Source organism: Sapajus apella, unplaced genomic scaffold, assembly GCF_009761245.1.
Source record: "Sapajus apella isolate SASKATOON/1434 unplaced genomic scaffold, GSC_monkey_1.0 scaffold136, whole genome shotgun sequence".
Lineage (NCBI taxonomy): Eukaryota > Metazoa > Chordata > Mammalia > Primates > Cebidae > Sapajus > Sapajus apella.
In genome coordinates, this window is record NW_022437076.1 from 3,476,214 (window position 1) to 3,491,654 (window position 15,441).

The window sequence follows — 15,441 nt, forward strand, 5'->3', positions numbered from 1 at the left end:
AAAAAAAAAAAAAAAAAAAAAAAAAAAAAAAAAAAAAGAATCAAGCCTGTTGTCCCTTGAGCCCATGTCACTGATGGTGTGCTACGACCAGGTTGAGCCCATGTCGCTGTTGGGTGTGCTGTGACTAGGTTGCCCCTTCGTATGAGGTATATGTTCTCTGGTTTGCTGCTGCGCCCACCTAGGTGCTTCACTCAGGTCACTTCCTTTGCCTTGGTAAGATTTGAGTTTACAGCTCCTGTCTTATGGCATATTTTGATAAAGATTTGAAGTTTTTCAAAACAGTTTATATTTGTTTATAATATATATTCTGTATTTTGTAGATATCCCTTAGTAATGGGGTTGAACTTTAGGATTTGGAAGTTGTTTTTAAAAACTCTTTTGCTTTATAGATACCACAAAGAGTCGCCTTCCCATCAGCATGCCTGTAAGCCTGTTTGGGTTATTTCTGGCTATAGGTGGCTGGGCTGTTCATATTGCAAAAAAAAAACATTATATTTTTCTCCTCAGCATTGTCCCTTAGAAATGCAGGTGACTTAGTGGCTTTCATTATTATAGAAACAATCCAGATAGATGGATTTTAGATAGTTTTATTGATAAGCCATTGTATTTGTATTTCTGATTTACATTTTGCCTAAAATGAAAGATAGTTTTAAGAGGCAATAAAAACAAAATTAACAAAGAATTTTAATAGTAGATATGCATTAGGGTCTGAGGATTATAATTAAGAACAGAATTTTATACTGTGCTTTCTAACATCTAAGGAAAAATCTGTCCTCTTGTAGTAGGAGAAAACCTGTGAGCCTTTTAATAATAAGCAATGGAAGTTCATTTGAAGCTGATTTCTGTAATTCACAGACCATTTTCTTAGTGATCCATTTGTAGCAGAAGGGCCTGACACTGGGCACTGACATTGGGCATCTGGGATCCTGACACCAGTGATGGAAGAGAATTAAGGAAGTTTGTATAACCTGGAGGAAACACCCACCTTTACTGGAAAGCTCTCACCACTGTATTCCGGAAACTCTAAATCTTCAAATGTTAATGTTTGCCACAAAGAAAGTATTGCCAAATAGGGATTAGGCAAAGCTCAAGAGATTTCTTGAATACTGGATATATAATGTGCTGTTTAATAATATTTTCCAAATGTAGATGATCGTGGAATCTTCCTGTTGGGGTACAGTCTATAACTTCTGGTAAAGTATTCTTTGGAATGTAGTTTAAGAAACATTGATCTAAAGGCAAATATATTAGATCATTAATTTAGTAAAAATACTTGAAGCATTTACTGGTATATCTCAGGGGTTGGAAATATGGAGATAAATACAGAGACATATATAGCGATAAAGAGCCTGCCCTCCAAGAAGCTCTTGGTTTACATGGGAAGCAATACAACCATTAAAATATTCCATGCTAAATACTGTGATAGAAGCAAAGATTTTTGGAGCCAGTAATATTTGAAGGGAGTTTTGGAGATGACTCAAGTTGATGTGGTGAGGCAGAGGAGGGTGGCCTGTAAGGGAAGGAGCAGCACATGGGAAAACAGAGGAGTGAGAAGGAAGAGGCTATTTTTAATTTACTTTCTGTGTTATACATTTAAGTCTATAGGATATTATGTAAGGTTTCCAGTCCAGTTGAGAAATAAGAATTTTGTGAATTATAAATTGTTGTTGGTGTGTTACAGAATGGCCTCACACCACTTCTATTTGCCATAAGCGGAAAAAGACAGCAAATGGTAGAATTTTTCCTGGAGAGAGCAGCAAATTTACTTGCAGTTAATAAGTGTCAAAGGTATGTTCTTTTTTTAACCCTCAGTGTTGTTCTGGAGTGAAAACAGTCACTCAAGTCAGAAATACTAAATTAATAAAAAGATTAATAAAATTACTGGGATATAGTAAAAAATATAAACACAAATCATCTGGTGGAAAATTATTTGGACTGGGCGACATGAAGAACAGTGTATAGGAGGATTCATCTTCTCTTATACTGACTGGTGTTTGTTATTTGTAAGTTGATGTTTTGGCTCATATGATCTTGTGTTAGTTAAAGAGGTCTCCTGTCAGTTTATTAGTTTTATGGAGTGTGGACTTTTTAATTTTTACTTTATGACTCAATACTGAATTTCTTAACCCTTTTATTGTAGTTTTTAATCTCTCTTTCTTACATGCTTTTCTTTTAAACATACTCTGTTAACATGAATAGAGTTAAAAATAATTTTGTCTTTTGGATAACTGTTTGCTTTATTTCTTTGAAGAATATTAATGTTAGATTATCTCTACATGACTGTTAATTGTTGCCATTACCAGATATGTGGGTTTCCTTTTTCACTTCTAATGTATTTTGATGTTTTTTAAATTGGTATGGGCAGAGGGAGAAAATACAGTTTTCAGTGGATAAACTTTTTCTTTCATGAAGACAACTCATAGGTGGATGATAAAGAGAAAAGAGTTAGGCTTCAGATTCACACAAGACTGAGTTTAAATTTCTAGCTTTCCCATTTGCTAGGTGTGTGACCTTGGGAACATTACTCATCACCAAATATGTTTTTCTGTATTAAAAGGAGGATACTAATATATCCTTCCAGGGTGGTTGTGTATGTAAGAAAGATTGTGTGTGTAGCATTTAATTCAGTGCCTAGCACATGCTTATCAGTATCAGTAACTGAAACCACTATGACTACTAGTATTACCATTGTTATTGATATTATTGTTTTTCAGCCTGCAGATAGCTCTCACTTATCTGACCCCTGGCTGATTTCGAATTACAGCATATCAGTCTAGGGAAGCAGTGGTGAAATCTTCACTTAAATCTTTGCGTACTTTAGATAAGTGACCTCAGCATAGTTTCTTGCTCATCAGGGGACTGAAAATTAGTAACTTCTACTATGACATACCCCACTGGGACAAGAGGCTTCCTCTTTGTCCCTTCCTTTTAGCCTTGGTGGTAATTTACAAAGATGAACACTTGAGCACCCAAGGTGCTGGTGTCTGTTAGTACAAGTAAATGCTTAATTCTACATGGACAGGCAAGCTATTAAGTTGGTAAAGTATACTGAATAAGCTTTTTAAATAGCTTTATTACAGTTCCTAAGGGAGAAGTTATCGCTCTGTCATTTTAGAACAGCCCTCATTCTCGCCGTACAGTGTGGATCAGCAAACATAGTTAGCCGCCTTCTGCAGCAAAATATTGACATCTCTTCTCAAGATATGTTTGGGAGGACTGCGGAAGATTATGCAATTTTTAATCAGTTTACTGGGTAAGTGTTTATTTACATTAAAAGGCTAGTTAACACTAAATTGAGGTTTAAAATAATTATATTGATTGTATTGTATACATCAGGTGAGATTTTATAGTTTGGTTCAGGTAGTTTTGGAGTGGCAATGAATTAGTCTATGTCATTAGCCTGAAATCCAGCAAAAGGCCAAACCAGTTAAAAGTAGCAAAGGGTGCAGGCTTATCTCAGGACTTTTAAGACCTTTATCCTTAGGGATCCCAGCATTGTCCATTTCATTCCAAGTGTAACCCCTATGCATGAGATAAAAATAGTGTCACAGCTTAGGGTTTTCTAATTAGGTATTTGGGTCTTGAAATGTCCAGTTTGGGCCGGGCGCGGTGGCTCAAGCCTGTAATCCCAGCACTTTGGGAGGCCGAGGCGGGTGGATCACGAGGTCAAGAGATCAAGACCATCCTGGTCAACATGGTGAAACCCCGTCTCTACTAAAACTACAAAAAATTAGCTGGGCACGGTGGCGCGTGCCTGTAGTCCCAGCTACTCAGGAGGCTGAGGCAGGAGAATTGCCTGAACCCAGGAGGCGGAGGTTGCGGTGAGCCGAGATCGCGCCATTGCACTCCAGCCTGGGTAACAAGAGCGAAACTCCGTCTCAAAAAAGGAAAAAAAAAAAAGAAATGTCCAGTTTGGCAGAAAATTTTGTACTGTCTTCTGGGGATTGCCTCCTCTACCCTTCTTGAATTTTTTCAGAACCTGTGGGGTTCTGTAAGTTTCAGAAGACACCCCTCTTTTGCATGTCAGAAGGAGGGAAGAAAAAGGTAATCATCCTGTTGTTTCCGCTGTTGTTTCTGTTGCTGTGTCATTGCATTGAAACTGGTCCTGCAGTCCAGTAATGGTTGACCTTTGCCACCAGGATGCCCTCAAGTCTTCATGGTGATCCATACATAGATTTCAAAGTTAAACTTTTTTTGCTTCACATGCATATGTTTGTATGCTCAGGCATTGTTCCCAGCATCCTGCTCTGGCAGCTGAGCCTCCTGGCATTATCCACATACATAGTGAGCCAACTGACCCTTCATCCCTCACTCAGAACCTAGGTGGAGCCAACATCTTAGCTTAGGCTTAGCCAAGAGCTTTATGTTAAGTTATCCTTTAGGCCCTCGGGTTCAGTTCAAATAATGTTGCAGAAAGAGATGAGTTTCCTTTTCTCAGTGCTACCAGATCTGTACGCTGAGAGCCCTGTATATCCAGTATAGTACTTTTTCTTAGATCGTGGAAGGTCCTATATTATCCTTCCCAAGAGTTGTAGCAGGAAGCTATCACCAGAATTCTGAGTCTCAAGAATGTTAGTTGGATTTAACAGAGCTAAGCCTCTTTCATGACTCATGAGTATCCACATATAAAAGGAGAGCTTTGTACTTGCTTCAGCAGCAAACATATACTAAAATCGAAACAAAATGCAGAGAAAGTTAGCACGGCCCCTGCATAAAGATGATGTACAGATCTGTGAAGTGGTCCATATTTTGCACTGTCACTGGAAGTTCATTTGACTGTTTGCTGACTAGCTCCAAAGAAACGGTGTGAGTCAAAGCAAATTGGGTGTAACCTCATATTAAAATTGTGATTTTCACTACAAAAATATGCAGTAAGGGGATCTATGGAATGAGAATTAAGCTGAGTAACGTGTGGGATGTGTGTGCAAATATATTGTTAGTATGTATCTCAGAAATGAGAGAATGTCAACTTGCATCTCTTTCATGGAACTGAAAAAAATAAAAGTAGAATTTTGTTTTCCATGTCAGTTGGAGGTTAACATGGGGATTGAGCATCATTCTAACAAAGATCTGCCAATTCAGAGTTTGAGTCTGGAACAGTAGTCCAAGCTAGGTCTTGACATCTGTTAGCTTTCTGCCCTTAGTGTGATTGATGAGGTCAGTCGTAGTGGACAGTGATGTTATCTAGTTTGATGGAATAATATATTTATAAGAAAATTTAGTTACAAACTATGAAATAGTCGTGATGCCCCGAATTATAAGCCACAAAGAATGGAACAACTGATAAGCAAAACTAGGACTTAATAACAGTTTCAGAAAACTGCAATGGGAATTTTAGAACCTCTGAAAAAATACACATTGGGAAATAGTTTTGGCAATAAAGTTCAAGAACAAATTATTTCATTGCTTCACTGTTTATCTGAGCATTTTCAAAACATTATTTCATTAAATCTTTAACAACCTAGTGAAATAAGCCAGTAAAATCCTTGCTTTTTAGAAGAATACATTGAGCCTAAGAGAAGCGCCTTGTTGGAGAATAAGTAGCTGCTGGTAACAGAGCTAGGACACTTTCCATTATGTCAGGCGAATGTGAGTTAATTTATACTGAGCCATACTCCCTTCAATTTAGGAGTACTTCATCTTGTTTTCTTCTTTAAAAGCTTAAAGAGAAGTTGGTAGAACTCGCAAATTAGTATATAGGATGAAGTCCTGATATTAACTCTGATATTGTTTGAAATACTCTAAAAATTTAATATATTTGGTATTTTTCATTTGTTTTAAAATAGTAATTTCATTTATTACATTTTTATCCATAGCATTCAGCAACTAATTTCTGAATATAAGGAAAAACAGACACCCAAAAGTCTTCCTCAAAATAACAATCCAGGTAAGACTTCTGATAGTGAATTATTTTGGCTGGTCCTATAGATAAAAAAGTAAGAGTAAGGAAGTTTTGATCATGAAGAGCAGTTTTTTAAAAGCCCTGTGTGTGTAAGTTGCTTGTATATTTTTCTCTTAATTTCTTTCTTGGTAGGTTAGATTTCTCAATTATTTAAAAAGTTAATTGCAGGTCATTTATTATCTTAAACAATCTTGTCTGAAAAAAATTATTTAATTATGGTCCCTAAAATCCTATATGATATATTCGTTTAAATAACAAAAAGGTATTTTTAAGTTAGTAAGTTGTATGTTTTCTTTATGGTCACATTATAATGAATTAGACTTGTTATGAAATTGGAACTTCTATTTAATTTTTAAAATAAATGGCTTGTGTTTAGTAAATGAGTATCAATCACAGTTGACCTTAATAACATGGGATTTAGGGATGTTTGATTCCCCCTGCATTCAGAAATCTGTGTATAACTTTTGAGTCCCCCAAGAGGGTGACCAGCAGCTTATTGATAACATAAACAGTCAATTAAGATGTGTTTGGTATGGTGTATGTATTAATATGCTGTATTCTTACAATAAAGGAAGCTAGAGAAATAAACTTATTAAGAAAATCATAAGAAAAAGTAAGTTTACTATTCATTAAATGCAAGTGGATCATTATATAACTCTTAATCATAGTGTTCAAGTTGAGTAGGCTAAGGAGGAGGAGAAAGATTGGTCTTTGCTATCTGAGGTGGGAGAAAATCTGCCTATAAGTAGACCCCTGCAGTTCAAACCTGTGTTGTTCAAAGGCTAGCAGTATTACATAGTGACTTGTGTCACTAAAGTAACACAAAGTAGTTTCAAAACTGGAAAATCAACACTGCCTTTCTGGCACCATAAACAAACAGCAATAAGAACTGCAAAATTGCCAGGTGTGCTGGCCCACAGCTGTAGTCCCACACAGTGGGAGGCCTAGGCGGGAGGATTGCTTGCGTTGGGAAGCTCCAGACCAGCCTGGGCAACATAGTGAGACCACGTCTCTACAAAAACAAGTAAAAAAATTAGCTGGATGTTTTGGTGCACATCTGTAATCCCAGCTACTTGGGAGGCTGAGATGGGAGGATCACTTGAGCCTGGGAGTCGAGGTCGCAGTGAGCTATGATTGTGATCATGCCACTGCACTCCAACCTGGATGACAGAGTGAGTCCCTGTCTCCAAAAAAGAAAAAAACCCTGCAAAACATACCCAGTGTGCATACTAATAGGAAATTATTTTTAAAGATATCTACTGAGTGCAGAAGTCAGAAAAGCAATTCCTTGTTGAGAAGTACAGGTTGTGTTACATACTTATAAACCAACAAGGTCTCACTATTATTGACTTTCCCCCAATCTGAAATCGAATGAGGTATATTTACTTCATTAGAACAAGATGTGTTCTTCTACCTGCTGGTTAGTTGTTATGATAACAATAATTTTGTTAGCACAAGATATCCTGTTACCATTAGCCAAAAGATTATCATAATAAATATTCAAATAGCCCAACTCTAGGCTCAACAAATTATAATAAAAGTATAAAAATGTTTCACAATAACAAAAATGCTACTGTGCTACTGAGATGTGATGCCTCATGCATTGGACAATCTGAATTGTAAGAAGACACCTTTAATTTAGTACATATTAATCAAAGAACTTCTGTAAGTTAGGTTTTGCAAGTTATTGGAGACAAACATGAAATAGACATAGTTTTAGTCTTTGAGGTGCTCATAATAGAACTTTCTCTATTTAATTTCTGTGTTTTTTTCAACAGAATTTCCAAGGAAATCATTCACTTGTCCACTTAACAAATAATTATCAAATGTCTGTTAGACACTAAGCACTTTTTTTCTAATGTTACAGAATACAAACATTAAAAAATGTAGCCAGGGCCAGCCACGGTGGTGCATGCCTGTAATCTCAGCAATTTGGGAGGCTGAGATGGGAGGATCACTTTAGCCCAGGAGTTTGAGACCAGCCTGGGCAACATGACAAGATCTCGTCTCTACTAAATTTTTTTTTAAATAATAAAACATTAGCTGGGCACAGTGATAGGTGCTTGTGTTTCTAGCTACTTGGGAGGCTGAGGTGGGAGGATTTCTTGAGCCTGGGTGTTTGAGGTTATGGTGAGCTATGATCATGCCACTGCACTCCTGTGTGGGTAACAGAGTAAGACGCTGTCTCAAAAAAGAAAAAAACAAAAAAACCCAGGATCTTGTTATTATCATTGTCATTTTATTTATTTGCTGAATTATTTATTCAGTGCCTACTACTGTGGGCTAGATGCCCTCTGAAGCGTATGATGATCATTTATTGTGTTAAATATGTGCCAACACTTTATGTGGTGAGGAATGAAAGCTGTAAAACAGTGGGTAGGATTTAAGGTAGGCATGCAGAGTAAGTAGAACTTTTCTAGGTAAAGAGGCAGAAGGATGATGTGGGCAGAAGGAACATCTAACAAGATTGTGTGTTTGGCAGAAGGAGCAGCAAGTACAAAAGTCAGATGCTTGAATGAACTTTGCAGGGTTTATGAGCAGTCCGGTTTTACAAGTGCAAATCATGTAAGACATGAATGGTTGGGAATGAAGTGAATACCTAAGGCAAGCTTATGACAGACATCTTTTCTTTTTTTTTTTTTTGAGACAGAGTCTTACTCTGTCATCCAAGCTGGAGTGCAGTGGCATTCTCTCGGCTCACTGCAAACTCCACCTCCCAGGTTTAAGTGATTCTCATGCCTCAGCCTCCCAAGTAGCTGGGATTACAGGTACAAGCCACCATGCCCAGCTAATTTTTGTATTTTTAGTAAAGACAGGATTTTGGCATGTTGGACAGGCTGGTCTCGAACTCCTCGCCTCAAGTGATCCATCCCTCTTGGCCTCCCAAGTGCTGGGATTAGACATGAGCCACCACTCCCTGCCCAGACTTTTTAATACTGTAGAAATGAGTAGATCTTTTCCTGTAGGCCATGGGAAATTTACCCGGTGGAATGCTTTGGGCTGCAAATACTAGATGACCTAACTAACAGTGGCTAAAACACTAGGGACCAGAGTTGTTTTGACTGTTCAGTGATATCACAGTGTTTTGTTCATGTCTCTTTTCATGGCTGGCTAATTAATAGCAGCTCCAAACATCATGGTCTCACTGACAATATCTGAAGGCTGAAAGGGTGGCTTTTGTTTACAGGTTTCTTTTAATTAGGGAGAAGACTCAGAAGCATGCAGTGGACTTCCGGTAACATTTTATTGGCTACCACATGCTCATTCCTAAACCAGGCACTGGGAAAGCAAATGTAATTACTGTGATAAGCTTAGAATAATCATTTCTTCTTTTGGAGTTGGGAGGGCTATTGGCCTGATAAATACCCAAATAGACGTGTGTTTCTCCAGCAAGACAGAGTAGGGAATCGGGTAGGGAGACAGCAATGTTTACTGTAGGGGTTCATTGGACAATTGTGAGCTGGGAGTCACACAATTAGACTTGAGTATTAGGGCATTCTGGTTATGGTATAAAGCAGGAATTGGGAAGCTTTTTCTGTACAGGGCTCTTTCGTGTGGTCTCTGTCATTCCTACTCAACCCTGCCGTTGAAGCATGAAAACAGTCATAGATAACACGTAAGCAAATACACACAACTGAGCTCCAGTAAAACTTTATTTATGAAACTATAAGGCAGACTGGATTTGGCCCATGGCCTGTAGTTTGCTGACCCCCTCATGTGGAGGGCAGCTAGAAGATAACCATATAAAGAGACAGGGAAACAAAGGAAGCGTTTGCAGTTATCAGGGCTATAGTTTCCTTGTCCTGTCCTCAGACTGGTAGCAGTCTGTTGTGAGGTTTTCAACCAGTCCTGGTGAAATCAAGAAGATTAAGGAGCTCAGTTATTCATTTAAAAATGTTGGTCTCATTCTTGGCATGATGCATTTTTAATTTATTTTACTTAAACTTTTTTTTTCCATTTAAGAAATAACTTTAATAGTTGCTTTTTCCCTATAAAAGCCACTACTTAAGAACCCATGTTTAACTAGGAAATATAAGCATAAAATAAACGTGTGGTGGTGGAAATATAAAGCAGATGCAGAAAAGAGGTACAGTTAAAATGATTTAGTGATTATTGAATGTAAAAAATAGGGGATAAGGAGAAATCTCAGATGATTCTCAGGTTTCTGGCTTGTGCCCTTGCACTTAACCGGGACATGAAGGAGTAGGCAGTTTTCAGGTGTGTAAAGGAGAGCAGCAGGTCAACAGGCATGACTAACATTTCTCTCAGCATTGTTAAGTTTACTGGAATGTCCATGTAGGATATTTTTAGTATGTAATTGGATAATAGGCATTTATGGCTGGAGATGGAACTCTGAGGTTGGAGATGCAGACTTGGAATAACGGAGGCAAAATCATAGATCTGAGTGAGCTTATCCATGATGGAAAAGGTATAGAATGAGCAGAGGGCCAGTGACAGAACCCTAGGAATATCAGCATTTCCCAGAGGAGTTAAGAAAGAAGCCTGAGCAGTGGCTAAAGAGAAAGAGGAGAGGAATCAAAAGGGATGTTGCAAAAACTTACAAAGGTGAGAATTTCAGGGAGGGAGTATCAATTCTAACCGGTCAGACTACTAAAAAGTAAAGTGAGTTAACCTCTTAAAAGCTCTTCAGTGGGCCAGTCACGGTGGCTCACACCTGTAATCCCAGCACTTTGGGAGGCCAAGGTGGGCGGATCACAAGGTCAAGAGATGGAGATCATCCTGGCAAACATGGTGAAACCTGTCTCTAGTAAAAATACAAAAATTAGCTGGGTATGATGGTGCATGCCTGTAGTTCCAGCTACTCAGGAGGCTGAGGCAGGAGAAGCGCTTGAACCCAGGAGGTGGAGGTTGCAGTGAGCCAAGACCACGCCACTGCATTCCAGCCTGACGACAGAGCGAGACTCTGTCTCAAAAAAAAAAAAAAAAAAACCAGAGAGAAAAGCTTTTCAGTGGTACTTTCTTCTAAAGAACAATCACAGAGTTGCAGGGTCAGCTGATTATGTGATCAGTACTTCTGGGGTTCAAATGTGGAAGAATACACCTACGAAGATCCTACCTAACTTTTGTAACTGCAGCAGTTCCCTATACAGGATCAGGGAAAATGGTCAGGACTGGTGAGTTCATGTACCGCCACTTTCCTAGAATTGTCTAAACCTGAAGGTCCTATGTGAGGAAAAGTGTAGTCTGTCTTACCTGTTGTTTTGTGGAAATGCTTGTTTTGTACTCAAATCCTTGATAAAGTCTTCTGGATGCATTCCCAAACAAACATCTGACAGCAGCAACTGGAAGCCACTATCAGATGCACATATGTATCCCTCCTTTGACATGGAATCATAATATAGCGACGTTTTGATAAAGTTTCAAGTTTTAATTAGAAATAGTTTACAGACCAGCACTTTAGTGGAACCAACATTAAAAAAATAGTTTATTGCAGGAAACTAATATAATGTCCTGAAGAAAAATGTACAGTGAAATGCTGAATATAGTATTTCTATATTTGGGGAATACTGGTCACATCAGTAGAAAAGTCAATACCTGACTCTTTGTTAGTGCAGTTCCCTTTTCATTTACCCTTGTGATACTTCTGCTTTTACTGCTTCCTTTTGAATTTTATCCCTAAAAAAATACTATTAGAACACATTTCAAATACACTTCTTTATATCTGCACCACAATGACACAATGATGATGGTCTGCCAAGATTTTAAGTGTCTTCTGGTTGTGAAATACAAATTGTTTTATCTGACATAGTTTAAATGTGAAGTGCTTTTCTGGTATTGCATTTCTTCAGAAATTGGTAATCCGTGATTTAACTAGAATATGTGGTCTATTGGATTATCACATTTTTAACTATCTGTATATAAGTCTCTTCTTCTGGCCAGATAAGTTAAAAGTCCTGTTGATCCTTACCGATCAGTTCCACTATTTGGAGGGAGAAATGGATAATTCATGCTACATTTTGGATGCAGTCTTTTTGTTTTTGGACTTTTTTTTTTTTGAACAGGTGTGATTATAGCACACTGTAGCCTTAGTTTCCAGCCTCAAGCAATCCTTCTGCCTCAGCCTCCTGAATAGGTGCAGCTACAGATGTATGCCACTGCACCTGGCCTGCTGCACAATTATTATAAAAGAGACCCTCCAACTCTCCTACCGAGTTGGAGAAAATTTACTATGATCTTTTAATTTTTTTGTGTCAGAAACTTTTATAGTATAGAACATACTGTCAATCATCAAGATTTTCTATTTTTTAATTGGGTTAATATAGGATTGTTGCTTTTTAAAATTACTTTCTGACATCATTGATGCATTTTTAATGCCTTTAGTTCAGTGGATACGGAAGTACAGGGATCTCCAAGGCAAATGTCAAAAACTAAAAAATAAGTATATTAGAGAAAGGTATTCTGTGAAATAGCCTTCTGATTGTAGTCACATGTAACACATCAACTTAAAAAATAAAAAAAATTATATAATGCAATTGTATCAGGGGTTCCAAGACCACCCAAGGTTTGGTAATTTACTGAGAAGGACTCACAGGACTCAGCAGACAGTCATTCTTGGAGCTTTGATTTATTACATTTAATACAGTGAAAAGACACAAAGCAAAATTTGAGAAGGGAAAAGGTGCATGTGTCAAAGTCTGGAGGAAGCCAGGCACAAGCTACAGGAGTCATCTCCTGTGTAGTTACCAGGATGTGCTTAATTCCCCCAGCCTCAAATTTTGAAAACATATGTACAATGTTGTCTACCTTACCAGAGTTTCTTTAGAGGCTCAGCACCCATGTTTTAGATGGAGGCTAGTCACATAGGCATCCTCTCCTCTCCTTCACATGTACCAAAATTCCAGACTCCTAGGAGGAAATGAACTGTTCATAGTAAACCACATTTGCATTTGCACAAACAGTTTAGGCGCGGTGAGCCATTCCCTTCTTCTAAGTTAGGGAATGGTGGGAGCCCTTCCAAATTCAAGGTCCTGAACACCAGTCAAGAACCAGCCTTGCAAGCAAGTCTTTCTAAGGATGGCTGTCTCGTGCCTGCTATATGAAATCCTTGCTGCCCAGCAGCTATGGCCCTGACTAAATTTTTGGTGTTATCATAAAATCTGATGTAATATGATAGCAAATAATAGAATGATAGACCATAACATGGTACTTGTTTCAGTTGCATCATTCATATTAAGTAGCAATGCTACTTACAGTTTTGACATTTGGTGAATACTTAACAGGTATTTGTACATAAGTTACTATGGCAATATTAAGTAATTATAATCTGTCCTAATCTGATTAAACTTTCAGTAAAATTGTGGATAAAATGGGCATAATAAGTTCTGATTTAAAATTAGAATAAAAGTTGTCTTTCATTTTATGTACATGGATGTACCAGTTTTGATTCTTATTGTATTAAATCCCTGTTTATAATTATGAAATAATGATTAGATAGTCAATGATTTTTATCATTTTTTTTTGCCTATGCAGTTAATTGCTTTATGTGTTTTTATATACTTCAATTTGGGAGCTTATACTCATATTCTGTTACCTTGATCTTTAGTGATTCACAGTTTTCAAGGTGAAAATTGTCTTTTTATGATTTAGGGTAATAGCAAGTTCTGTATGTTTTTTAAAATTCATAACATTATTTTCCAAGCAGTTTTAGATTCACAGCAAAATTGGGAAGGTACAGAGATTTTCCATATTCCCCATGACCCCAGACATATGGGTAGCCTCCCTCATTATCAGTACCCCCATCAGAGTTCATCAGAATTACAGTTGAGGAACCTACTTGGACAGACACATCACCCCCAAGGTCCACGGTTTATGTTAGGGTTCACACTTGGTGTTGTAAATTCTCTGCTGTTGGACAAATGTGTAATGGCATGTATATATCCTTGTAGCATCATAGACAAAAGAGTTTCCCAGCCCTAAATATCCTCTGTCCTCTGCCTTTTCATCTCTTCCTCTCCGCTGGCTTCTGGCAACCATTGGTCTTTTTGGTGTCTCCACGGTTTTGCTTTTTCCAGACTTGTCATATAGTTGGAATGAAAGAGTGGATATCTTTTTGAACATTTAAAAAATAAAGTTCCATGGTAATTTCATTCTGTCATTTTAGATGTTCTTTGTCCTTGCCTTTGTTTTCCTCATGTCTTGTTCATCAGCATAGGATCTGATGACATATGACTTGACGTGCTGAGAAAGCGTGATTTCTATAGACATTTGCCATGTAATGGGGGAGAGAGGGGAAAAATGGCATCATGCAGTACTCCACAGCAGGAGATGGGTCCAGATAGACTCTAGCAATGGGATGGGATAATCTCAAGAGCTGGACTTTATAAAACTGGAATCACTAAGTCTTGCATACTTACCTTGCATTTAAGAAGACCAGGCAGTGAATATGACAGGTGAAAATAAATATGTTCCTCACTGATTCTCTTCCTTTTAGGGATGAGTTTGAAAACAGTCTATATTATTATAACATGGCTCATCTACAGTTAGATTCCTTGTCATAGGAAATGCCAGTGTTTTGCTTTACAAGAACTGAAAAATAATTTTGTTTTCGCCAGCGAGAGCAACAACTGTTGGCACATTCTGGTAGTTTGAGTGAGTTGATAGTTGTGTTCATATGTATTTTTCCTATCAGATCGCACTCCCTGGCAACCTGCCACCGCTGTGGTAGTGTTTCTTCTTGAGCTTCTCTCTGAATGAGTGGTATGGCTCAGAGTGAATAAGCTCTTTAAGGGAGTGATCTTTCCAGTGGTTCTTTCCGTGGGAGGTAAAATGGGAGTGAATTTGAGCCTTGTTTGTGCTAGAGAAAATAGCTAGAAGTAAGTAAACATAACCAGCATCAGCCCCAGAAGAGGATTACTGAGAGTGAATACACTGATCTCCCTTGAGTTCTTCTCTACTGGCAGTAAAAAGTCTTTGCAAAGATCCTTGTCCCTGGTCTGATTCCTATGTTTTGCCATATGACATAGCACAGTACCCATAAACCTAGCTTCCTTGTGCTAGGGTGTTTTTTCCTAAACTGAACAGTTTTAACTGAAGATCTGGAGAAGTTAGGTTGTGACACAACAAAATGTAGTTTCCTGACCTTATCCAAGGGGGATATGTTCCAAGACCCCCAGTGAATGTGCCTGGAACTGTGGATGGTATTGAACCCTAGATATGCAATGACAGATTAGAAGGAAGAGGATAAGAGTAAAAGGGGGAATAAAGAACGAGGAAGGCAGAGAGTGTAGGGAGCAAATGAAGGGAAAAGAAGCAGGTGCATATGATGGAGGGTGGTAAAATGAGACAATACCTCAGAAAAAGAAGAGTGGGGTATTAGGAAGGTGGAAAGAATGTAAGGTCAATGTGTAGCAACAAAACTTATCAGATAAGACAAACTTTACTTGCCAACATGTGAGCTGTGCTTTAATTATTTCATCGTAGTGTGGCTATACTGATGATTTTAAGCCAGTCAGATATTCTGGTTAGCAGACCGTGTGTGTGTGTGTGTGTGTGTGTGTGTGTGTGTGTGTGTGTGTGTG

The 15,441-nt window shown here is 38.1% G+C and overlaps 1 protein-coding gene and 1 non-coding gene across 19 annotated transcripts in view; both read left to right on the forward strand.

Annotated features, from left to right (window-relative positions):
* Window positions 1-15,441, forward strand: part of LOC116540158 (coiled-coil domain-containing protein 144B-like) — a 56,589-nt gene that overhangs the window by 4,290 nt on the left and 36,858 nt on the right. For 16 of the 18 annotated variants that reach the window (XM_032263518.1, XM_032263532.1, XM_032263519.1 and 13 more), the window contains exons 4-6: window positions 1,682-1,788; window positions 3,116-3,253; window positions 5,817-5,887. In XM_032263518.1, coding sequence (XP_032119409.1) covers window positions 1,682-1,788; window positions 3,116-3,253; window positions 5,817-5,887 — 316 coding nt within the window. The remainder of the gene's footprint in view (window positions 1-1,681; window positions 1,789-3,115; window positions 3,254-5,816; window positions 5,888-15,441) is intronic. The other 2 variants (XM_032263521.1, XM_032263531.1) reach the window with 2 other exon arrangements.
* On the forward strand, window positions 4,648-4,752 carry LOC116540173. The gene has a single exon (XR_004264339.1). It is a non-coding gene; the product is annotated as a U6 spliceosomal RNA (small nuclear RNA).